This window comes from Rhinolophus sinicus, chromosome 7 (assembly GCF_057876585.1).
Source record: "Rhinolophus sinicus isolate RSI-liver-muscle chromosome 7, RSI-T2T, whole genome shotgun sequence".
Classification (NCBI taxonomy): Eukaryota; Metazoa; Chordata; class Mammalia; order Chiroptera; family Rhinolophidae; genus Rhinolophus; species Rhinolophus sinicus.
In genome coordinates, this window is record NC_142507.1 from 17098239 (window position 1) to 17125516 (window position 27278).

Sequence of the window (27278 nt, forward strand, 5' to 3'; positions counted from 1 at the left end):
AGATCCTTGTACCCTGCCTCTTTCTGTTGTGGAAAACTCTCATCCTTTCCCAGGCTGGTGATACAGCTCTCATATGGCCCCAGTTCATTTCAGTCTGCATATCCCATGGGTAGGGTTCTAGTGTCCCTTCCTTTCCTCCTCTGAGAGTCATCCAACTCTGATAGGTGATCGAAGGACACCACTTTTTTAAGTATTCAGAAAGAATCTACATTTAAGAATCTATTAAGTAATTGAGTATCTTTTATATTAAGTAGTTGAGCATCTCTGCCGTTTTCTGGGCAAATGTTTGGAAGGGCAAATAGACATCTCACAGGACACACTACCCATGAGCTTTACAGCCCTAAAGAAATCCAACCCTTTGGAATAGCTCCTAGATTTGATGTTTCAAAATTGTTTAATCAATTGTTGACACTAGTCCATATTTGATTTTAAATATCTGAACAGCCACAAACGAGTGGTAACTTAAATGCCACCCTTAAAGACCCTGGTGTTCTGTAAAGGAACCAGTGTGTTCCAGCGCTAATGGCCTTGGGCACTTTACAGGGAATTTATATTCATGAATGGAAACGGAATGTCCAAGATTTTTCTTCCACCAAGCATTCTGAAATCTTTGCCTTTCTTATACCTATAAGAATCTAGTGAAAAAATGTCATTTTGTGCAATCTACAATTTTCTAGTTACTTTAATTGCTTCCGGTGTTTTAAATAGGTTTCAGATTCTCTGTCACCCACAAAAATACTGAGAATCACTTGTCAATGCAGCACAAAGTGTATTTCAAGGATTGTCTTAAATGTTTGCTATCTCATCCCCTTGGAAGAGTTCCGTTTTCTCAAATGAAGGCTAATTCACGCAGATGGATGCTAAGGCCATTGTTGGTAACATTATGCCACATCCCAACATTATCACCTCTATGTTTTATCTTTTCCCAATTTTTTAAATATTTTCCTTCCTCCTCTGTTTTATATTCTCTACCATTAATTGAATATCTTCTATGTGCCCACCATATGTTAATGCTCACATCAAGTATACACATGAGGATAGAAAAGTCTCAAATATGCTAGTAACTCACCCGAGTCACATACTAGAAAATGGCAGAGCCAAGAGGGTTAAATCTGCCTTCCTTTAAATGACTTTTCCATCAGTCTGTGTGGCTTCTCTCCCCCTTTCCCTTGTACCACACACTCCCCTTTACCTTTACCAATTTTTCTTAGTTAATTGTAGTAAACTACACATAACATAAAATGTATCATCTTACTATTTTTAAATGTACAGTTTTGGACATTCAGAGCTACCATCACACCATCCATCCTCAGAACTCCTTTCATCTTGCAAATCTGAAGCTCTGGACCCACGGAACAATAGATCGCCGTCATTCTTTCCATCTATATGAATTTGACTACATATGTCACATATGTGGAATCATGCAATATTTGTCCTTCTGTGGCGGGTTTATTTCACTTAGCGTAATGTCCCAAAGGTTCATTCCATGTGTGAGAATTCTCTTGCTTTTAAGGCTGAGTAGTATTCCATTGTATGTAGATACCACATTTGGTATAGCCATTCATCTGTCTGTGGACACTGGCTTGCTTCCGCCTTTTGCTACTGTGAGTCATGCTGCTATGACATGGGTGTACTGCTTTTCCCTTCTGAGTACACCCCCTCACCCTTATCGGCTGCCTATAGTGTAGGCTCGTCAGTGGTACCCATTAACATTGCTCCATCCCACTGATGACACTAAGACCTAGAAAATGACCACCACACTGTATATGCCATGAGTCATTTCACTTTTTCTCTTGTCATTTTTTGTTTTTCTTTTCTTAAGCTTTGCCTTGCTTTTCAAGTTTGGTTTTGCAGGTAATGAATACATACTCTGTCATTTATTTGAGTCTGTATATTTCTCCTGAGTCTAAATATTTCTGTCCTTTGTTATACATGGATGGAACTTCAGTAGAACTCTTTGCACCTTCAGAGGAAGCCTACCAAAGAGCCAAGCAATGTTTGTTTATCGAATGCAAGATGGTAGGCGGGGAGTGTGAGGCAGCACAAGGTGTGTGTGTCGGAGGGTCGGGAGAGCTTGGCGGATGTTTGTGACTTTATCAGTTACTTTAAGTAATTTAGAAATTTTATTGTCAGATTCTTTAATATATCTAGGATGAATTTGCCTCCCACCTCACCCCTACTCTCTCAGGACATGTGGCAATGACTGGAGACGTTTCTTGCTGGCCACATTTGGTGGGGGAGGGCTATTAGTATCTAGAGGGTAGACGCCAGACACACTGCGCAGAGCACAAGACAGCCCCCCGAATAAAGAATTATCTGGCCCCAAAATGTCAATAGTGCCAAGATTGAGAAACCCTACAATATGTAATATTACTTCATTTAATACTGATTCATCACCTAGTAATGAACATAAAAAGACACAAATCATTTTTCTAAGTAAAATGTCCTTATGACAATGCAATAACTTGTAATCAAGCTAGCCCCTATATTTTACCCCCTATAATTTTAATTACTTGCTAACCCAAGATATACAATTTTAGCTTCTTGAGTGGAATTTTAACATCTAAAGAAGATTTCCTAGTAAAAAGTTTTTCTTTTAAAAACAAAACTTAGCATTTACTGTATTGGTAGTTAATACCTATTTGAAAAAGAAGAGAACATTAGCATGGTGAGTAAACTTTCTTTGGATTTGAAAGGCAGATTCCTCTCTTGACTTCTTTACTTAAAATTACACTATACTTAGATCTTAGCTCCTGTACAGATATCTTAGGAAGCAGTGCTGTCGGCCCTAAAGGGTATTTTGATGGAAAACACTCCATGGATAACCCACTTGCTTCACAGATGACATAAAAAATATAAACCATCTACCCTTCCATAAAATGGAAATTTTTTCCATAAAGTGGAGCTTTAACCAATGGAATGGTTTGAAAAGAGAACCCTTTGGAGATGCTCAGAAACCGTTCCAGGTATCGTACGGGGCATAGAGAAGCTGGAGAGCTGGTCACTGCATGTAGGTCTAAACTCATCTCTGAAACTCCAGGGAGGACTCCCTGCTGTCACTGGCCGGGCATGAGCCTGGGCACTCTTGAATGCTTGTCCAACTAAGCAAGGCTTCCTAAGTTCCTAACAAGAATAAGGATGCTTTTATCACCAGTCTCCTGCCCTTTGTACACCTTCAGTGCTGAGCGTTGAAAATTGGTGTTCATGGTACGAATCCTGAAATTCTTTCTTAATCACTAAGGAAAGAGTAAGTTCTGGCCTGTGGGGTCCAGTTATCTGCTCATACTGCAAAGGTTATCCTGGCAGTACCTTCCTACACATAGATACAAACCGATCCCCAGGCATAGGAATGACAAAAATCCGTGTGTTTCTGTTTCAGGACGTGGGAAGAAGGCAAGGTGCTCATCTTTGACGACTCCTTCGAGCACGAGGTGTGGCAAGACGCCTCGTCTTTCCGGCTGATATTCATCGTGGATGTGTGGCACCCAGAGCTGACACCCCAGCAGAGACGTAGCCTTCCTGCAATTTAGCATGTCATACGGGCTCAGGGCTCACTGGAGAGAGGCTGCCTTCTGGTTCTCTGCCCTTGGGTGTGGGCACAGACGTTCAAACACCAAGGCCCTTAATTCTCTTGATTTGCAGCCTGAAAGTTTCTAAACCTCCTGCTAGGGTTAGAACACACTAAAGGGACTGTTTGCCTCGCTACAGGTCACTTAGAAAATACCCTGCCGTATTTCATCCCGTGACAGCACCGATCTGGTGCATGTATTTCAGGCGAATTCAGGATAGCATCTGCCTTGCCAGCCAAAGATATTTTTTTCCGTTTAGAATAGGTTAAATCAGTGTACAGTGAAAATATATGTAGAAACTGTGAAAAGATTACTTTAGCCTGTAATTTTTCTATGCAATTATATTTTTCTAGAGTAGCTAGATGTTTTCATCACGTACCACTACTTTTTTTGTTACTTTTAGCGACAAGCTATGTAAATGCTTTACTTCTAGCTGTTTAATGGTAACTTTCCCAGTGGACTCGGACTGCCCTCTTTTAATTATTTTAAGTCAAAGACACTCATGAAAAAAAGCAATTTTATTTTCCTAATACAAAGGAGAAAGACATAATCACGCCAACGTCTATGAACTGTGCGGTTCCCTGCCTGTTGAGTCCGTTTGCTTTCTTATTGAGAGTCAAAGTGTCTTCATGTCTCTCCTCACTACGCGAGTGGTAGAGATACTGTCAAGACAGCATTTCTTTCTGAGAGGAAGCTTTTACACTGAAATTAGACATGGAATCATTTTGTATTGCGTTATACAAATGCCGCATGTAAAAAATTTTAATGCTAAGTATGAAGGCTGGAGTAAAATTAAAAAGGTCAAATTTCCCATGTAAACATTTTCTCTTGGGATCTAGTGGATTGGTGGCTGCTAGGACGTCTGGCGCCGGCCTCTGTGCTGTCTGTGAGACGGGGCTGGGCTGCAGTGTCTTCACCTACTGTAGGTCCATGCGAGGACCAGTCTTTCAGAGGATTCCCATCACAGTTCTGTAAGGATATGAAGGATGGCAGAGTGGAAAACCAAGCATGCCAGGTCCTGAGTGTAGGATGTCAAGATTGCTCTTTGAAAGAGTTTTCAAGACTCTTCCAGCTCCCTGGCTTGAGAAACTTCTGCCATTTAAGCATCACTTTGAAAGAGCAGTTATTATCCATAGCTTAGCTTTACTATTATCCACAGCATAGAAATAAGTTGAAAAATGGTCTTGCCAACTCATTCCAAAGATGACAAGTCATTCATTTAGTAAATTGTTAATGCATTACATTTTGTTTTTTGTTTTTTAAATTAAAGCTAACCAGAAATGTTAGCTTTAAGAATGTGATATCTGTGCACTGAATTTTAAGCCAATATGAACAAAAATGCTGAAAAAATGACGCATAGGTTACCAAATTTCATTCACAGGTATAAAAAAACACTCGTGCTTTCTTTTCCATCTAACGACAAAGGAGCATGCTTTCTTGAACTCATTTGAAAACAGTTATTTCAAATAAAATGGACCTCTTTTGCTTCTCCTGAAGCATATTAGCTTCCAGGAGAAGAATTTGCAAAGTACTTTTTGTGTTCCCTTCTGTTTTGCCAGTGTTCAAAAGTCTCACTGAAACAGCTGAAGTATGTGAGGAAAAATAGCAAAATTAATTACCAAAGTCCAGAAGAAAAAGCCGACTCTTGAAAAATAAAAAGGTATCTGTGTCCTTCAGTATTTATTGAACAGAGGAAATGACTGACAAAGAACAATACAATGCAATGCTCATGTGGTAACATTCATGACACTTAATGAATTTGGTTCTTGTATGTATATTGCATACACATAAATTCAAAGTATAAGTTCTCATTGTTGAACCACCATCTTACATTCATGTAATGAAATTATGGAACAGAGTGAAAACTAGCTCTTAACTTAGTAATTATAATATGGTATTTAAAATCATGTCACTATAGTAGGATTCTAAATATTGCCAATTAAAAAGCTAGAATTGATATCACTGTTGCAAAGGTTGGCAATAATTGACTCCAATAGCATTTTAAATACTTGGATTCAACAACTATCTTATAAACCCAAGTAATAAAATGGATTTTCTAATTCACTTTAATTCTTCATCTTTCTTCCATATGTCATGGTATATAAGGAAAGTGTTTCAGTCACTGCATTGGTAGAATTGTTTCCGTGTTATTATTTTGTTATTTGAAATGTCTACAGAGAATAAATTGGTTTTATTAATACTGTGATGCAATTGGTTGAGAAATATTTTTAATTCTATTTCAATTTTATTTCAAGGGTGGAATACAAAAGCTACTTATGTTATTATTCTCTAATAGTAGAAAAAAATGAAAACACTAGATCCATTGAGAAAGAGATGTAATAAATGGTTAAGATTAGTAATAATATCCACTGGGGTGATTTGTGGCCAGTTCAATCCTTCTTTCCTTTGAGTTTTTTAACTAACAAATTAACCTCCCAAATCCTTAAAATGTCACATCATGTTTTACTGCTCATTATCAACTAAATTATTTTTATTTGCCATTGAGCACCCACTGGTCACACTAACGAATGCCCATGTCATGCAGATGGCTGGGGGAATAAGAGATACCTAAAAACATACAACTGGTTTTGGGAAACATGGCACAAGTAAGGATATCATATTCCATGATATCTTTATTTTTATCTAATTTCCTTTGAATGGATAGTGGGGGCGGGGGGGGCTCCATTGCTAAGGAGAATAGACAAAGAAATAAAATGATCTTTGGCATTTCATCCTGCATTCCTAGTCTTCTCTTATTTTCATTACTTGCATATTTACCCATCCTTAAGGGTCTTCCTCCGTGATTGAATACCTACCCACTCAGCACCAGCCAGGCCCTTTCTCTACCCTTTTAACTGGTTGCAGGAGGGTGGGGGGTTAAATGCTTTAGTAGCACTTTTCTCTGCTGCTGTGACCCCAGCGAAGGCCACTGGAATGGAGTCATCAATCACTGACATGTGTTTTCGATGGGACCCTCCCCGCTTCTACTACCACCATCTCCAGACACACAGAGCCTCTGGGAAGTACCACTGCAAAGATGAAGTAATCATACTTCAAATTGTGTGCCTGCTTTTAAAGTCAGCTCATGATAATCAGCTGGTCGCCTGACAAAAGGTGTGCATCAAAATCATTTCGGCAGGATATCAAAACAAGCAAATTGCAAATAGCCAGACCTCCGAGAACATGCTCTTAGGCTGAACAATTTGATGCTGGTGATGAGGTCAAAGAAAATAATTCAGTAAGAATGGAAATTACTGGAGATACTATTGTCCCAGGGCTTTGTACGACATTAAACTTCACAATTGTGTCTGCACAATTTAATTCTGGTGTATCTACTTGGAAAAGCACTTACTCTTAAATTGCAAAAACTGGAGAGGATCTCCATATGATGTCTCAGAAAAATCTTTGTCCTAATGCAGTGTGTGCGTCAAATTTAGTTTTTCTCTTTGCAATTCATTTAATACCATAAATATGAGAGCGGGAGAATCTTGTATACATAACTGCCTTGCTTCATCCTCCAATCCCCTCACTGGAAAAAAAATTAAAAAACAAAAAAACAGTGTCTCTCAAGTCTTTGTTGAACTTTGGCTGCTCCAGCCAGCAGCTCGTGACAGTCATTACTGGATGGCAGGAGTAGAGGGTCTTCTGTCAAGCCAAATGCACGCGTCTGTGTGGGTCAGTTGCGCATGTGCTTCCTGGGTGGCGTACCACTGAAGGCTGGCGCCATGCGGGAGCCGGGCTGACTCGGGGTTCAGTCCAGAGCCAAGAGTGGTTGAGTGTTTTCATTCTCTCCCTTCGCCTCATGTTTCAGGGTCCCAGCTTCTACCACAGACTGAGATCTAACAGTAGGGGAAAGAAGGAAAAAGATATGATTACAAACAATTCATGATGGCAACAATTTTGGAACCTTGGCATTCAGATTCTATATGCCCCTTATTACGGCACTCAAAATAATTCCCCCCCCCCTTTCATAGCTCTGTTTTCCTTACTTTTGTGTCTTCTACACCATATTTTTATGGGATGAGGGATCTGGGAATCTTCTTTGCAGAAATCTCATCTATTGGTGAAAGGAACACGAGTTCTCACTCCTCTCCAGTGTCTAAATGTTCTATGGCTCTTGAGATGTGGAAAGTCAAATAAATTTTGTTGGAGTTTTAATGTTTCAAAATACTTTTTAGAGCCTTTGGTTCTCAAGCTCATGGGAAACTTCTCATGCATGACGTTAAGACTGAGCTTTTCGATCAGATAGTAAATATAAACTCTACCGCTTCCTGGCTAAGGCGTTCTTAAAACTTTCTGGACCTTATTCTCTCTACTTTAGATAGTAAAACAGAACTATCACCTGTCTCCCACGTTGTTGACAAAGACTCAAACTAATAACCTACATAAAGTATTGGACATGTAACTATTTAAAATTGATGGAGCACTCTGTTACCACCGTTATTGCAATAATAGTAGTGACCTTTAGTTTCTGATGCGTCCTTCCATACTGGAGTAATGACCATTTCTTTCCTAAGTTTATAACATGGATTGAAACTGAAATTATTTCTTAACTTATAGAAAGTTATGAGCTATGCACACAGTAGACATTGAATAAATGTTCACATACTAAAAAAAAAACACCATTAAGAAAATGGTTGAACTAAATTGTTCAAATAAGCAAGCAAAATTTATAAATCTGTGCAGTAAATGGTTAACTCAGTAAGCCTGAGTTTCCCAAACCCTCCACATTTCAAAGATCTTAGGATCGTCCCTTGACTGGCTCCTCTAAACCCTAGGGTATCCTGCCTGATAAAAGTGTCTCTGTATACCTGAGACTTTGGACCATGCCACATAGTATGCTAGCAATATAATTTATACTGAATGCCTGTTTTTGTATCCCTGGGCTTTGGGTCACTATACCAGTTTGACCTCTAATGGCAAGAAGGCAGAAGAAGAGGAACTTAAGACTGAGTAGCTAAGGTCGATCACACACACACTGCATGGCTATGGGACTGACGCCCCTCCCCACAATAAAAACCCTGGACACCAAGGCATGTGTGAATTTCCATGGTTGGTGACATTGCATGTGTTGTCACACATCATTGCTCAGAGGATTCAGCTCTGTGTGACCAGGGGGAGGACAACTGGAAGCTTGCAGCTCGTCCAGGGCACCTGGACTCCACCCAATGCACCTTTGCCTTTGCTGGTTTTAATCTGTATTCTTTTCCTGTAACAAACCATCACTGTGAGTATAACAGCTTTTCTGGGTCCTGTGAGTCCTAGCAATTATCAAACCTGAGGGTGGTCTTGAGGACCCCAGAGTGTATACTAACAGTAGTATTTGGTTTTTATGCACCTGCCATTGTAAGTTTTACATGTATTAACTCCCTTGTTTTCACAACTGTAAGGAGTGGTGCTGTTATTGTCTCCATTAAGAGACCAAAAGGAAAAAAAAAATCAAGTAGCATAGGAAAGGCAACATAAATAGAGAGTGGAGAACAGGGCAGGTTTATCACCATCACACCGCTCCTGGGTGCACCTAAGGCTGCAGAGCTGTTTAGTTGAAATATTTAGTGTTCCTTCCACTTCTCCAAAAATAATTTTCTAAGATTCTTATATCCATTCGGGATATGTATGTACTGTAGAAAGCATAAAATAAAGAAATCAAGAAGCAAATCGGCACAATTCTCTCAAAGCAATGAGTTACTACTCTAACTTTCAATCCAGCGAAACAGTCCAACTTTAGGTGCCAAGCCTAGCTTTGAATGTAAAATGGATTCATTTACTCCTGAGAAAGAAAGGGCAGAGGAAGTCCCAGGTAATAATTTAGTTCAGCTCTTTTATGTATTTTCTATGCATTTCTCTCTTTGCTTTAATTAAGGGTCTGATGTATGTAGGGGCGGGGAGGGAAGGTGTTAATAGATTTAGATGAGGAACAGAAAAGCCAAAAACCCGGAAGACATTAAAACAGACACAAACAAACAAGAAGAAAACCAGAGGAGCACATCTGCCCACACAGGGCAACTCCCTCCAGGACCTCGGACAGCTGCCTAGCTGTTTTCCTCTAGGCCCTGGTGAAAATGGAGGATACTGATGGCAAGTCCACTTTAGAAACCTTACACTGCATTTCTCTTCTTTCGTGCAAGTTGGCTTTGTTTTACAAGGCAAGTGAATCACAGCCACAGAGTTAAAAGGGACCTTTATCTAGATCAATCCAATAGGAACTATTCAGTAAGGGGCCATGCAGTCTCTTCTTGAATATATCCAATTTGAGGAACCCACTCCATGCCCCTAGAGGGGGAAGTCTGCTAGAAAATTCTTTAAATTACTAAAACCTGTCTTTTTGTAACATCTCTATACTGTTTCTGGTTCTCTCTTCTGGAGCTGCCAGAGTATGTGTAATCCACTCAGTCCTCGTAACAGCCCTTTATTTATCTACTGCCTTCACCAAGGCTAACCAGATTCCTCTTGTGCCAAGGTTTCTAAAACTTACCACTCTGGCCCTCTCCTGCATCTCTTCATCAACTGGTTGCCCACAGTGTGTCACTTCAGAATAGAATGAAACTATTGCTTCCTGTTTTTTCATTTTGTATGCTATTGTTGAAGCCCAGAAAATGCACCTAGAATTGCATTAGCCTTTCTAGCATTCATAACACGGCCAAGGGAAAATTTAGCTATATTTACACATGCTGTCATTAAGCCATTGCTCTGTCATCTTGAAGGTGCGTGGTTGAGTATTAAATTTTGGCTGTTAAATCTGGCTCCTATTTTCATTCTATCTCCATTCTTTTGGATCTTGGAATTTGTTAACCATCCAAATTACTGTCTGTAGTTTTAGTGAGCACTGGATTTGTTTCCAAACTTTCCCTTCCCCTATTTTGGGAGCCACTATAAAAAAAACTAACAAATTCTCAAATACTGAATTTACAAAGTTATTTATTTATACTCCTCATGGTCAGAAATGTTTGTGAACGCTTCCTGCTATGTGCTAATGTTCAGAAACCTTCACTCTTTGGTGGAAATATTGTTTCACCATCTCACTGCATTAATTGATTTCAAGTTTGTTCTCCAAAATGTGCCAAAAATCCACAAAAGATAATTACAGTATTTATATTTTTTAGTAAATACAGTTAGGGTGCTACATTATATTAAAATGAATGATCCCTTTAAGTATTTCCTATTGGCATTCATTCTTGAAAAACACAAAAATATAGAAAAATGTACATGTGCTTTCCTAAACTTCCTCTGTGGAACACTCACAACATTTTTTATAGTTTGAATTCGTGGGGTAAATTCAAACACTGCAGTCAGCGGCTTGGAAATATCATTCGATTATAGTTGAGCGTCACAGCGAAAGTGTTCAGTTACCCAGCCATAGACCCACACACAGGATGCTATGATAGGAACACAGAGAAGATGGTGTTTGGGGGAAAGGAAGGAAGGAGAAGGCTCTCGTTCACATGATGACATCATTCACGGTCCTTGTTCACGTGACTCTCTACTTGGGATCACATTTGGATCTATGTGATTTCCTTCAATAGCTATACTGACAGCAGAGACACAAAAGGCAGGCTGTCTTATTTTAGCTAATAAACTGTATGTCTTGGGTAAGTGGCAGGTGACAATTGAACAAGTCTGAGGAATTGAGCGAGCAGAACCACATATAATTTTGTTATCTGCATTTTCCCTGATGGAGAAAATGACCAAGCCTCTTTACTTTCAGCAGGACATAATTCCATTCACCTCATCCCACCATGAACCTTTTACATAAGTAACACTATATTGTGAAAGATTTCAACAGTACTGGAAAAACATAAGCAAATGTCGCTTTTATAAAAATCTAGTATGGATAAATGAAACTAAGAGAAACACCCTTCTTAAATCTTGCCCTCGGTCCATTTAGCTGAGTCAAAGTGATCTCTGAGAAGGCTGATCAACTGCTCCTTGATAAAAATGTCTCCTCCACTTGTAAACAGTGCTCAGGAATTGTGTATTTGGTGCATTAACCATGGAGGAGCCACTTGCTATGATCTATTGTCCAGATCATTCTTGGTGGTAATCTCCCCATTCAGGGGCTTTGCCTTCTCAAGAGAAGCTTAACACTTCTGCTAAAATAAACATTCAGATTTTTCTCTAGGGTCCTCTTTCCCACACTGAAAGCCAGCTCAAGCCCAAGGGCAGGCAGGGGAGTTATTTGAGCTATTTCAGCCATCATTATCTCAGTGGTGTAGCAGGCTACCCTAACAAAGGCTTCATTCTAGTCTTGACAACCACGTTTTGTTTGCCTCCTATTATGTTCTCATTCTCTCTCCCTCCCTCTCTCCCTCCCTCCCTCCCTGCCTTTCTCTCCTCTTTCTACCTTCTCCCTATCTCTTTACCTCTCCAAAATTTGGAACTTTCCTCACTTCATATCATCAAAGATCTATAGCCATGGTTTAATTTTTATTGATTCTAAAGGCAATTAAATTCCAGAAAGAACAAGATGAAGGTGGAAAACATGTATCATGAGCTAGACCATTCTGCAGCGACTACAATTGGACTGAGAGCTCTGCTCTCAGCCAGAGGTTTATTTCCAAAGCTTTATTTAGCTACCTTATCTCAACAGATATCACCACATATTCTTTTCACTAATGAATTGCCATGGGCTGGCTTCAGCTATGCAGACTCGAAATCAGAGCACAAGGAACTCTCCCCTTTAATCCCAGGAGTCACCAAGAGTTACAGAAGGAAGGCCAGAGCAGTAAGGAGCCTCAGAGTGATTCAGTCACACCCTGATTTGAATCAGACCCTACCCATTCGTCTTCTGGAGACCAACCTTATCACTTTGTCAGGCAGGGTTCCACAGTCCTGGCTTTATGTCTTAAAGTCAACAAGGGGCTTGGTTTTATGGAATAGCACAGGACTGTCTAATACTCTGGTGAGAACTTCTAAACAGAAGTAGAGAATGTGGAGATAAAGCAATATAGATAGATAGATAGATAGATAGATAGATAGATAGATAGATAGATAGACAGACAGACAGATAGAGCCACGAAATGTATACACATTTTAAGAAAGAAAAAAAACTGTATTAAAATTGTAATACTCAATATATACCATAACAAAGGATGAATACAAGTCATGTATATATATATATATATATAATTTTTCTAAATAATTCTATTCAGCCTCTTTTTCTTTCCGTAACTTAAAGTATCAAGGAAATTCCCCCAGGAGCTCCGGCTTCAGCTCGAATGATGGCTCCAGCCCTGGCTTCGTTGGTCTTGGCTGAAGCCCCACCTCCTCATACGTGAAATGGAGACACCATCGCGCCTCCGTCACGGCAGGTGGGAAAATGAGGACGAGACGAACGGAGGCACGTAAAGTGTTTAGATCAGTGTCAGCTTGGCATATGTGCTTGTTCGCTTTTAGCTCTTATTATTCTTCCTCATTTACAGATACAAAAATTAAGGTCTGGAATTACTGAGTTCATTTACAAATTGAGCCACGAAGCATGAAGCCTCAATATAAAACTTACCAGAGAGAATCGTGTGTCCTGATGCATCACGTAACCTAACACCAGGCTAACAGTTCAAAATTGGTCAAGACTGATATTTTAAGAATTCAAAATAAGTAATGAGACTATTCCACATTACCTTACTTATATATTATACTTTTTAGAAGTAACACAGAAATTTCCATCTGATTAATAATGACTTACTTAGCTTTCAGTGCAACTTGTTTGTAATTGTTTTCAACTGCATAAAGTAATATGGGGTTGCTTTCTACTATAATGCCGTCAACACCGTCTTTAATGAGGAGTTTTAAGGAATATTTTAAGACATACGTGTGTTCTTCTGTTCAGCTACCAAACTTTTCATAATCAAAATCATCCTTGCAGGCCACGTGATTATACTTACTGGGAAAAATTATTGTTTACTGAACCAGATAAATACATCAGTATCTTTTAAAAAAGATACGCCTAAGTATTTCTCATGTAAAGCAGCAGACCTTTTCCTTATCAAAGTGAAAAGAGGTGAAAAAATAAACCTCCCTCTACTTTGACAACACAATTTGCCACTATTTATTGAATGGGAAAGACAAAGAAACTAAACAAAGAAAAATAACTATTCTATTACTTTTGAAGCGAACTATTTTTAGAGTGAGCCAAACCTTCAACTCAGCTCTTGCCTATACATACTATAACTCAAATTTAAACGTATAATGTACTTATGTTTCATTCTGATGAGCTTGGTGGTGGACTACCCACCTTATAATGAGGAATAAGAGCCAAGAGAAAGCACATGCACCTTCAGAAAGGATGGAAGTAGGATGCTTTTGTGAAATTGGGCTCACAAGTAAATAGGCCAAGAACAAGGGCAGCACGATCCAGCACTGAGCCCTAACCACGTGTGGTGACTGAGGACTTGAAATTGAGCCCGTCTGAATTGAGATGGGCTGTAAACATTGTGTATACACTGGATTTTGAAGACAGTACCAAAAAAAAGAATGTAAAATAGTTCATTAATACTTTTAAAAATTATATATAGAAATTATCATTTTTGTATACATTGGGCCTGTTTCTCTCTACTTTTGTAATGTGGCTACAAGACAACTTAAATGACATACGTGGTTCACACTACATTTCTATCGGACCTCATTGGTCTAGAGACTATTTATTTTGCTTGTGGCAGAGGCCAGAGTAATACACTAATCCTCATTTAGAAATCCATAGTCATCTTAAAGGGCCTCAGCCACATTATTATCTGTCATTGCCAATCCTCACTGTTGTAAGCTCTTTCCACGTATTACCGTATTTTGCCATGTATAATGCTCTCCCATGTTTTTGGCCCAAATTTTCAGGGAAAAAAAATCTTTTGTTTTAATTTTTTTAATTCAAATTTTTATTTGTTTACATTTAGGTACTTGTTTTTCATATTATAAAGGAATTTTAGCATTTATTTTTTAACATATTATGGTACAAAACACAAGAAGAGATACAAGGTACCAGAAATTTTATGTACCGGTAACAAATGTACGATACTTATGCATCATAGATGGCCAAGAACTCTTCATCTTTACAAATTTGTTGTAAGCTCAACAGAACCAATTATCATATTCCAGGGTATTATTTTGCATAATAACGGATATCATTATTGATTTCTAGAGTTACACTGTTAACTCATAAGCATAAATCAAAGAATTAAAAACATTTATATAGATACGGAATTAGCACTACCCATGTATAATGTGCACCCTTATTTTTCCCTCACAAAATTGGGCAAAAAGCACACATTATACACAGCAAAATACGAAACTCATTTAATCCTCAAACTGACTCACAAAGCCCCATGTGACATGAGAGCTGTTTTCTGAGTATCACTGTTGTTGCTTGAATTCTAACTAGAAAAAAACTTCATTAGTTTAGACTGCTAATTTGTTATCATTTCAATGAAGGTGAACATAAACACTTAAAAATCTCTAAATGACTAAATAAAATGAGAAAACTTTAGGAAGAAATGTAACTACTTGAAGAAAAAGAAATGTTCCTTCTGAACATAGAACAAGTTTAACGTTAACTTTATGGCACGACTACAGCTGTTTTTTGCTGTTCTAGAATTCTAAGGGCCTCTGAGAGGGGAACTGACGGAAGGCACCTCGTCTGGTCACCCGTGTCCCTGACTCACTGTGGGACTCTATGGAGCACCTCACTCTGCTTCTCGGATCCCCCATTCTCCAACTGTGAAAGGCTGATCTTGGATGCGGTGATATTTTTAGCCCCGACATTTCTTGAACTCTACCAGACTAGGTTACAATCACCATTTGTTCTTGAAAATAATTAGACTTCATTTTTCAAAGTTCTACAACTCAGACTTTAATCTAAGTTGCTCAAATAGTCTAAGTACCTCTCAACCTCAGCATTTGTTTTTACCTCATTCTAGAAAAGCCAAAAAAATACTAAAAATGACAAATGTTGACCAGACATGGGAAACCGGTCCTGAAGTTAGTATGTGCCCAATGCATTTAGTATCATCAGTCAAAAACTTTCACTTCCCTAAGTTTCTAAATGTCAAATCCAACGCTGCCAGGAGCTACTTAATAATTATTTTCCTGTGTCATTGTTAAAGTGTTTTAGTTTATTTAAAGTATCTTATTGCTAGAAATGATCCCTTCTCGGGTCACAGTTTCCTGCTGCAGAGAGTAGCTCCCATCTGATGTGTAGCCACAAAGGGTGGTCAGTGTGCACAAAAATTCCAGTCAACAATCAGTCAATCTTGTTACATCTGAAATCATGTGAGAATGTGAGAATCAATGTGAAGAGAAGATTTCAACTTTATTTGGATATTTTTAGAATTTCCCATCAAGAGAGCTTCCCATTACCATGGTTGGTTATCACCATCATCACCATCACCATCATTATCACTGACAACACCACCGTTTACTGAGCACTTACTACATGCCAGGGTCTGCAGTAAGTATTTAGCCTGCCTTGTCTTTGTTTAATCCTCCCAGTAATCTTCTGAAGTAGGTATTATGCATTCCATCTTGCAGATCAAGAAACCGAGTCTTGGAGAAGTTGATTTTTGCACAAGATTCCACAGCTAGTTGTGGAGCTAGGACCTGAACCCAAATAAGACTCTATAAGCCATGTTCTTAAATGCTGTGCTACACTGTACAAGAAATACATAGGACTTGGTAAGAAATCAGAGGACATAAACATATACATCAGGCACTGTTAATATTCAAATTTTCAGAGAAGCATTTCTCCTATTGACATTGATGAATCCAACAGTTAACATAATAATCTACTTTTATGAAAACTCTATTTTAGGCACAGTGAATGAAATCAGAAAATAAAACACCAAAACTTCATTCAAGAAAAAAGTGTTCTAAGAATTATACGTTGCACAATCATATCTTCATCTATAATGACCACTAGGGTATTCAATAATACTTCAAGATCCTTCCTTTTAAATGTACAACATTTACGCAAATACATGGGAACACCTTTACAGAACTGCAGTCAATCAACACGGACAGTTTATTACCGTGGAGAAAGGCAGCAGATTAGATGTAACTGAGGACAGAGTTCAGCTGCCAGAAGACAAACCAGTCCAGGAACTTGGAGATGAGAAGGAAGGAATTTAGGAGGGGAGCCAAAGAAGGCTGTGGTAGAAACTGGCAGCTGCAGCTGGACATTTTGCTTTATTTATTTACAAAGGAGTTTGTTGCTCTTTATGAAACTATGCATTCCTGTTATATTAATGCACAGTTTTGCATCTGTAAAAAGAATATAGACTATTACCGTATTCTCCACGGGGCTCTGGGAGCTAGAAGATACAATAAAGTGCTCTGAGCTCTTTGAAGGAGAAGAGATTTACGTTGGAAGTGTTTATTGTTTTACTAACACTCCCCTGAGTGTGATATTCTGACATAAATAACTGACACACTGCCTTGTCAGATAACAGGGATAGCCCATGTCAGCCCTCTGGAAGAAAACCAAAGAAAAGACTATAGACTTAGAAAATAAATATGGAGCAATAGATTCTTTACACTACAAAAGTATTCTTGATTTTATTGAGCAATTTACCAAAGAATTCCTTTAAGCAGAGTGGCCCTTGTACACTTAAAGTGTGGGAGAATTCAAGGTCATAACTAGTATGTGTTGCACCTGAATCCTTCGTAGGAACCCAGGGTGCCAGAGGGAAATCTACAAACGCCTTAGGGCCGAGTCTCCATCTGAACCAGTCAACTAGCTTTGCAATCATTCCATACTCTGTGTGTGTGTAGGTCTGCAAAATTTTGAGGAATCGAATGCACTGCTGTCTGTACTTTGATGTGGATTCAGCTGTTCTGATATAGTCAAAAGGAGCATTAAAATCATGTTTTTAACATGCAGATGTTTCTGCAGAGGTTTGTTTTTTTCTACTACTGACCGGAACTTGAAATAGCCACACAGCAAATGCACGGAGCTGTCTTTCACTGGAATTAGCCTGGCACAAGGAGCTGTGGGTCAGTTTCTGAGCCTTCCAATCGTTCCGAATTATTCTCCTCCCTCTGAAATGGGTGGTGCACACCTTCAGTGGGGTTACTTAGGTAGAACTAGAATGTGATGCTCTGAGCAGGTAGAGAAATGCCAGAAGCTGCCAACAGCTGAGACCACAAGGATGGCTCATTCCACCGGAGTTTGAAAAGGATGGCTAGTGTTTGTGATAAAAACTACCTTTCCTAAGGCTATTGAGTCAAATGACGGCATGTTAATGGATCTTCTTTAATATTACTAGATTAACCTGAATATCAGTATTCTTCCTGAGTGTCCCCACCTTCCCCACTCAGAATGGGGCTTGGGGACAACACATCGCAAGGAAAGTGTGATGGAAGAAGTTGCATTTCAACTGAGTCTTAAAGATGGGATAGAACTGAGGTGGGCAGATCCAAGACAGCTGAGCAAAGGCAAATGTCCAAGAAGGTGCTCTCTAAAGCCTTGTGGAGGGAAAGAACGAGGGAAGGAGTGAGGAAGGGAGAGAGGGAAAGAGGGAGGAAGGCTAAAAGGAAGGAGGGAGGGAGGAAAGGAAAACAAAGAGCATGAGGACAGATGTACAGGAGAAAGAGGATTTGACATGGAATGAAGAGAACTGAATTTACAATATTTTGCCACCTAATAGTTGCGTGACCTGAGGTAAATCATTTAACCTCTCTGTGCGTCAGCCACTTTATCTATAACATGGGGACAATACTGTGTTTATCTATTTTTTAAAATTATCTATTTTTAAAATCCCTATTTTTCTTTAATTCTCAAAACCTGAAAGTCTCAGTTTTCAAAAACCCTCAGAACAGGTCGAGGGAACACGCCCATCCAGTCTGGTGTGTGGGAAAACACTATAGTTGTGGGGACAGAGCCAGGAGTGCAGTTTCCAGGCTCTCGGCCTCACGTAGAAAGGTGCTGGCTCAGGTAGTAAATGGCCATCAACTGTGATTGGATGGCCATCAGCTGTGGCTAGTTGGCCATCAGCTGTAACCAGTGAGCCATTGGCCATTAATATAACTGCCGTGGTTATGCTAGCAGCAAAATAGGGGGCTAGCAAGATGGTGGCTGAGCTAGCAAGTGCAGAGTGCGGGTTGCGGATCGTGTGGCTTCTGCTTCCTGTGTCTCCAGCCCAGCCGCCAGCAAGAATATAGTGGTATGACTCCCCTACCTATGGCTCCATGGTGTTCCTTTTTGGCCTCACCATGTCCTGCGTTCTTATGTGTGGAGTGGGAGCTGAGACCCCGCATGACACCCTGCATGACAACATGTAGGGCTGTGCTACTTAAAATGTGGTCCCCACACTGACAGCATGGGCACTGCCCGGGAGCTGGTTAGAAATGCTGGTTCTCAGGCCCGCCCCAGACCTACTGAATCAGAATCTGCGTTCTAACAAGGCACATAAACATTTTCAAAGCATTTCTCTGAAGCAAACTCTGCCTGTCTAAATAACTGTGGAGCAGTTAGAAACCCTCCCCTTCTAGGTCTGCCTAAAAGGAAACCTGCTTCCATCTACCTCAAGAAGAGCTGTAAGAATGTGTCAGGTGTGGCTCATTCAAACCAAATTCCTGATTCTGTTCCCTGCTTTAGTCTATATCTTAAAGAATTAAAAAGTTCATGAAATGCCTAACTTAATACTGGAGAATAGCTCTCAGTTTAGGAAAACCTGTCTTCATATCTGGAAAATAATTTGGGGGCAGGAAAACATTTTGGAAAGTCAATGTTGAGAAATGGAGTCCATCCTGAGTTCCCACTTCACATTTAGTCACTGCTCATGTCACACAATCGTCTTTCAAAAGTTTTGAGCACATACTATACGCTAAATGAGAAAAGGAAAAAAAACTCTGCCTGCAAGGTATTCACATAAAAGAGACAGAAATTAGTATCAAAACACCTGTCAGTCACTTCTGGCAGCTGTCTATACACTCATTCCAGAGTATGTCAAGACTCAGCAGTCAAGTCCACAGCCCACACACAGGTAGGAAACACCCCTGCTACTCAGAATTGTGCCTTCCCAAAGCTGGGCATTCATCTAGGTGTGGGGCCACAGGACTGAACCAATCCAATGAGCCCCTGATGACAGAGCTGGTGGGGGTTGACCCTGACAATGATCACAGAAGCACAGGGAAAGTTTGGGAAAGTGGGAAGTGCTAGGAAGAAAGTGAGTCAGGGCTATGAGACAGTGGGGAGCCTGGGGGAAGGGACGCGATTTGCTGCTTTAGTGAGCATGCCCCTCCCCCAAAATGAAAGAGTACCGTGACTCAGTTTGCATCATTACTTTACTTTGGTTCCAGTTAAAGGTACTGGCTGATTTTCAAAATAACACAAAAGTCATATTTACAATGATGCACCTAGATCTGTATTTAGTGGGTAGAATCAACAAGATTGGGGAGAAGGTTATGAGCTCAGTCAGCATGAGGGCTAACGTAGGCAGTTGCATATATGGTTCTAAAGCTCAGAAGAGAATTCTAGAACAGTTATAAATTAGATGCTCATGGGCATAACAAAGGAATGCAAGTCATGGGAATGGAGGAGGGCTCCAGAGCGAATATCCAAAGTGGTAGGAGGTGAACCAGAAGTGATGTCCCAAAAGCCAAGAGGATAGAGTGAGTTTCAGGAAGGAGAGAGTGGTCGACACCTTGGATCTTTTCCTGCGGGAGCTCCTTCTTCAGAGTTCCCTCTCTTGGGAACAGGAATGCTCTCCATCCAGTCGCACATGCCAGAGACCTCCAGTCAACCCGAAACCTTTTGTCTTTATTCCCCATGACCACTGGATCATCAGGTCTTGTTGATTCTACCCACTAAATATTTTGGAGTCTGTCTTCTCTCTCCCTCCACCCTGGCCACCCCAGTCTCACTACCGTGGTCTCCTGCCTGCACTATTCCAATATCCCCAGGTCGTCTCCTTGCATTTGCTCTCTGCTACTCCAGTTCATTTTCCTCACAACAGAGTGAAAGTTTTAATAATCCCACATATTCGTATCACTCCCTTGCTTAAAACCTTTCTATGACTTTCCTTTGCTCATAGACTAATGTTCAATATCTTTACCAAGATCCACGTGACCCTCCTTGGCAGGCCCCTCCCTGCACACATTCCCTGCCATTCTGCTCCTTACTTTCTGCTCTCCAACGTCTCTGGTCCCTTTTGTTTTCGTTTTAATTCTGTATTTCATTGAACGTAAGACATCATGAATTGTAGAACAATATGTCCTGACTTCAGGGATTTGTAATGTGAAAAAGAAAAAAGCATGTTATCACTGGTGAGACACAGAAGTCCCTGGAATTGGCCCTGCTCCTTCCAAATGTAGGGTGTTTGCTCGCATCTCCACTCCTCCTCCTTTTGCCTGGAAAATTCTTTTTCTCTCATTCTTCAAGCACCAACTTCTATGTAGCTTCCTCCTTATGTAGCAGCCTTCCCTGACCACCAACGCCCTGACTAAGTCAAGACCCCCAGTGGGCACCCTCTCAGTCATTGTAATTTTCAAAGCACTTGTCATGGGGATCATGTAACAGCTGCTTGTATAACAATGTGTGTAAAGTCTGTCTCCCTCGTAGACTATGGACCAGCAAGCAGGAGAACATCTGCCCACTCACAGCTCTAGCCGCAGTACTTAACAACACTCACACTCAGTCCATCTAATTGTCACAGCACAATAATAAGGCAGATCTATTATTATCCGCCTTAGGAGGGGAAAACAAGGTCACAGAGAGATAGCTACTTAGGTCACACAGCAACTAATTTGAACCCACAGGCTCTGATTTTAGATCCTGCATCTCTATCCTACACTGTATCTTGGTGCCGGGTAGGTACTCAATACATATTTGTTGAATAAATAAATGAATACAATTTTCAAAAACATAAATATTGAAATGTCCATTGTTAATGAAAATCCAGAAACTGGGAAAAATGAGATGAACGAGTCAGTTATTGATAACCCTAAAGACAATTTCAAATTCTGATCAAACTGATTACAAAGACCGTGTTATTATCTTGCTCCATTACGGATGGTTGATGACAACTTTCCTTATCACTGTACAAAGTACCCTGTTCCTGACAGCATTTCCTGCCATGCAGTTTCTTCCTTCCTTCCATCTTTCCTTTTTCCCTTCTCATTTTTCTCCCACCCCCTCTCCCTCCCCTCTTCCTTCCTTCTTCAGAAAATATACATTGTGCATCTATTATATACTAGAGATTATGTGAGGCATGGGATACATATTGGTGAATAAAACAGCACAGTTCATGGGATTGTGATCCCAATATAGAAGGAAACAAAGGTCAGAATAGCAGGATGGGAAGGGGGTGCTCATCGGGACGGGAGGGTGCAGAACTTCCTTCAGGGGAGTGGCTGAGGGAGCCAGACCTCATGAATGGGGAGCTGGCCGTGAGGAGGCTAAGAGCATTCCAGAGCAGGGGAGACCCTGGAGCTGGAACAAGCCTGGTACATTGAGGGATGGACAGCAGCCAGTGTGGCCGGGACCTGCAATTAAGGGGGGCAGCCTTTATCTCATGCAGAAGACCAGTGGGAAGTCTTTGGAGGGCGTTAGGCCAAGGGGTGACATCATAACGATTTTAAAAGATTACACACAAGGTCACATGGATAAGCTTTTAGATCAGAAGGACGGAGAGAAAGGAGCAACTCCATCAAAGACCAATAGAGACTAACTGTTACCCAACAGAAAGTGGGACACGCTGAGACCAGGACAGGGAGGAAGAGAGGCAAGGGGGGTCTGCGTCGCTCATCCCTCCTCGTCTTTGGCTTTGCCTTCTGTGCTCTGCAGCCACTGTGCCTGGCCACATTCTGGGTGGAGGGCTCCAAGGATACACAAGGCCTGACACTGGCCCCACGCGTAAATGAAGGTAGAGAAGAGGGAACTGGCCAACGTAAGTCTGACTTCTAACCAGGAATTCAAGGCATTTCCCTTCAAGCCACATCACTGTGTGTGTGTGTGTGTGTATGTGTGTGTGTGTGTGTGTGTGTGTGTGTTATTGTTGGGGTTATTTTTTTTGGGGGGGGTGGAATTTTCATTATTCAGGAGAAATTTCCATTGGGAAAGAAATCAAAACTCTAACAGAATGGAAAACCGTATGAACAACGTTGGGGAAGAAAGTACTATCTATCGTACTGCTCCTCTTTAGTGCTTTGCAGTGTAATTTTTCACCCTGCTGTCAGTGACTCCCTGGGGTTGCATCCATTTCATGGAAGCCAAGACTCCCAGAGGCTAAATGACTTACCCAAGGTCATATAACTAAAAAAAATCAGTGGAAGAAAATGACCAGAACCCACATCTAGTAAGATTGGGAAATAAAGACAAACAGAAAGGGGGAGGGGGAGTGTAACCACTGCCTCAAAGTCACGAAGCGAAAGCAGGCAGGCAGCGATTAGGATGTGGTGACAAGTGCATGGCACCCCAGAGGCCCGTCCTGAAGACCAGAGGAGCACAGTGATACAGCGGATCGCCCCTGTAATAGGAACACAGCGCATCCCCAGTGGGACCGTGAAGGGCTTTGCAGTCAGACGCTGGAATCTCAGAAGTGTTACGGCCTTGACGTAAAAACTCAAGCCTGTTTAGAGCAATCGTAATTCTGTATGCAAGCAGCACCCTGTTGTTGTTTTTTAAATGACACTGCAAAGAGATTTTTATCACATATTGTGTCATATATTTGTTTTCATCCACACGATCATTAAAGCTCATAAGAGAGATTCATTGCTGGCTAGATGTTGGGGGGCATACTAAGCATCACTTTGTCGAAATCAGATAAAATGTTTGTTTACCAACAGCAATATGTTCACAAGAAAAAAATGTTCTTTTTTTTTTTGCCTCGACGACATCACCCTTTCCAAGTAATTGCATCTGACCATGGTGCTTCAGCAAACAGGAGTTGTTTAGCACATACACCTGAACCTACATCCAGTCCATTCACCCACCTCTGGTCACTTCCCTCTAATTCAATCCTACTTCTGCTTTGCCAGAAGCTCAACACTCTTTATCTCATCATGTGTCAGGCCATTCTTTAAACAAGAAGAGAAAACATACCTGTACCCAACATTTTATCTAGCGCCACTCAGTTTCTTATTGACCAAATTTGTTGTATAGATTCCCTTTCACTCTAACGCTGCATGGCTATAGAGCATGTGCTTGTAAGGAGATGGCCCCTTCATTTCTGCCACAGAAGAGAAAGCGGAGCTAAAGCAGAATATCCATCTCGGCCAAATGAATGAGTAACCAGGAGGCTAAGCAGCTCTTTTTCTTTGTTCTTTCTCAAATGTTAACAAATTCCTGTCAGCATGCATGAAATACACAAGTACCCAATAGCATATGTAAAACACTGGGCTTTTATGACTTAGCAAGAGGTCTCTGCTTCTGGAAGTAACATCTCAGGCATTAGCTGCCTGAGTAGGAATGACACCCCAAAATTAAGTTAAATTCTGTTTGAGCCGGAAACCAGTCGTGAGACAATTTAGAGGAGGGGGCAGCTGAGACTGTGGGTCATTCGTTAAGAAATGATGCCTTATGAAATTTTATTGAATGTAACCTCCCTGTGGAACATCTGTTCCCAGGCTACACAGCTAAACGGCCCCCTTTCACCCTGACTGCTTAGAAGACAAGGGTCCCCCTGTTCCCACACCGCCACCCTTCATTCTTTTTGTATGGATTGTATTTCATGATGATGTATGACTTTTGCCGGAAATGAGTAGTTACCGAGCAAATGCTTACATTCACCCTACAAAAAGAGGGCTACATTCAGAAAGATCACCAAGGTCATGGCCAATTCTACTGACAGCTGAAAACACTTAAACTGACTTTTACCACCCAGGCAGGGGCCAAGAGGGAAAAAAAAATGATCTAAGTTTTCCTCCTGGATCAGAAATCTGAACTTATCTAGGCATCCCAACTTCTCCTCTCCACCCAAAAAATAAGACAGCTCACAATGTCTTTATGACGTTGTCCCACTTCTTCCATGTGGGATCCAGGAAGGGTATTTAGGGAACATACAGATGAAGGCATTTGTCAAAAGGAACAAAAAGTAGTCCTACCTCCCACCTCAGTACAGTTGGATAAGACCCCAAAACACTGGCCCCTTGAATCGCCCACCATAGAGTGTAAACTAGGGTGGATCTGAAGGTGGGGGCCGTTCTCCACTGGAGCAAGTGGAGATGGAGCTCAACTCTTTTAGCGCTCTTCCTGTATAAATAATTTTCTGAATCCCTGATGAGTGCTAGAACCTTAATAAATAAACAAAAACTGGAATTACTGCATATACTCAGCCCAACTTTATCTATGATCAGGCTGCATCAAAAACTAACCCCAACCTTCCTGGAAATTACAACAATCGACTGTTTTGAGTATGTGAATGGTATTATCGTGTAGCTTTAAAAGAAAGCGTGGGAACAAGCATCTTTAAATGTAAATACATATTAAAGGCAGCAGAATCATTGCTATGTCACATCAATTTGTAAAGTCAGTACAGAATCCATAACCAAAATGTTATGTTTATGCTTTTCTGCATGGTGGTATAATACTGTCACTTATTGCATGAGGTGCTTTGCTGACACTGGCCTTTCAATTCCATGAAAAACAGGGGCCTTGACCAGCACAGAGGTGATGGTCGCTAAATATTTATTAAATCGATAAGGCCAGAATGGGCATGACCATTACCCTCTGCCTTGGATTCTGCACATTAAACACCTCTCCATGTATCTTCAAAGGTGCTTTGGCTCTGCATTTCCTCCTAGTGACTCCATTTGGCATGGGTGGCTGGTGCAGCTGGGCTGTGTGGGCCACACGTGCTGGTGTCGTGATAACTCCATTCAGCTCACTTATGCACAAGGGAAGAAAACAATGCGTTTTTTGCTTGTGGTAATTTCTGGGCTTCCAAAAGGAGCACAGCTCCACTATTATTGGTCTTGGAGTTCTCTTTTAGTGCTGAGATACAAATGTTTATTTGGAAATTAATGAGAGGAATGATTGGACCTGAAGACTGTTGGGAACTATGGTAGGGGTTAGGAGTATATATAACGTCCACTCACTGGAAGGTGCAACGCTGTTGCAGAGGAAAGACCCAGGTCATCTGGCTCAGAATCAGGAGGTACTTCCTCCTAAAGCCATGCTACAGGGAACATGCTGCCCCTGAAGGTGCCTGCCCACCTCTGGACGTTGCAAGTGAGGCTGGCCGACAACCTGTACTGAAGAACAGACAACTACATCAAGTTGGAAACTGGAGGTGACCTTTAAGGTCTCCTCCAATTCTGCTTTCAATTTTCCCACGTCCCTATAGATCCTGAGGGGTCAAAAGATGCTGAGAATCATGGTTGTTCTTTCCTTGTAATTTGCTCAGTTACTGCAGATTCCATCAGTGAGATACCTGATGGCAGGCACAGTCCCACCACAGGCGTGGTCCCTCCTTATCCTGCTGGCAACAGTCTCCTCAGTGCCCCTCCCACTGCCGGAAATCCCCCATGCAAAGTCTCAAGGATGCTGCCCCCAAAGGCACCAGAGTGGGCAGGACACCTTGGTGGTCTTGGTGGGGTTATGAGATATGAATGCAACTGCTGGCTTCTCAGGCCTAGGCCTGGATTTTGACTTTGGTGTCTTACCATTCTCCAGAACCCAGGTCAGCTATGCTTTGTTCCATGAGGACTTCTCTAAGCGACTTCCTGGTTGAAATTAGTGAATGCTTCCTCAGAACGCGGAGAAGCTTCTTACACCCCCTTTATACGACCACCCCCATTCTGCACTGTACTATACTTATTTGCGGGCATGTCTTATCTAGAATCCGAGGCAGGACCCTTGAGAGCCTTGGGAAAGCAAGGGGAAATGAACTCTTTCCATCTGGGAGCTGACGATTTGGCTGAAGCAATTGGAAAAGTGTGCCAAGGGTGGGTTTTGGAGGTAGTAGCTTTCCATGTTAATTGATTCATGTGTGGCAAGCATGTATAGTGTGTGTGCTGTATGTTGGACATGGAGCTGGATTCTTGGGGAGAAGATGAGGTAAATAAGAATTAGACAAAGACTTTACCCTCCAGATCTCACCATCTAATAATGGAAACTGTCACCTCCTCTGACCTTCAGCATCAACTCAGAGCTGGAACTGGGGGTCAGGATATGTGTGGTCACCCAAAGGGGATGCAACTCGGTAACTGATCATCTGGGGAAAGAGTGGCAAATTCCTGTTTTATACCACGTGGCTTCGGAAGCTAAGACATATATAAGGGTACGATGGTTTTATCCAAAAGGCTCTAGAGATAGGGCAGGGACAGGCTATGTGAGGTGTCATTGGCCCTGCCCATGACGGATTGGAGAGAGAGGGTTGGCATATTAGCTGAGGATAGCATGTACGAGGAGAAGCAGACAGTAGGCCGTATCTTATAGACCCGGACCCAGAGCACGGAGTCAGCCTGTCCAGGCCGGAATCCCAGCATGGTCACTGACTAGCTGTGTGACCTTGGGCAGTTGTATAACCTCTCTGTGTCCCATTTGTAAAATGGGAATAATGATAATACCTTTCTCATACATTTGTGGTGAGGCTTTAAAGAGTTAATGCAGAAAAGGGTTCAGAACCGTGTCAGTAGTGTGAGTTGTCACTGTCGTCATTACGTGCAGCTCCCTGGATTGAAAGTAGGTCAGGACCGACCATCCCATCCATACCAAGAAGGTTAGCCCCCTCGCTGTAGACACAAAGTCAACCCCTCGGCCACCATGGCAGCCACTTCCCAGAGAAT

General features: G+C 41.2%; 2 protein-coding genes across 5 annotated transcripts in view; one reads left to right on the top strand and one right to left on the bottom strand.

Moving 5' to 3' along the window:
- Positions 1-5775, top strand: part of ASPH (aspartate beta-hydroxylase) — a 196583-nt gene extending 190808 nt beyond the window's left edge. For all 4 annotated transcript variants that reach the window (XM_074318815.2, XM_019752429.3, XM_088799408.1 and 1 more), the window contains one exon: positions 3380-5775. In XM_074318815.2, the coding sequence (XP_074174916.2) occupies positions 3380-3530 (151 nt within the window). In that variant the 3' untranslated portion in view covers positions 3531-5775. The remainder of the gene's footprint in view (positions 1-3379) is intronic.
- Positions 5231-27278, bottom strand: part of CLVS1 (clavesin 1) — a 156058-nt gene continuing 134010 nt past the window's right edge. Inside the window, exon 6 of the mRNA XM_019752424.3 lies at positions 5231-7408. Coding sequence (XP_019607983.1) covers positions 7321-7408 — 88 coding nt within the window. The 3' untranslated portion in view covers positions 5231-7320. The remainder of the gene's footprint in view (positions 7409-27278) is intronic.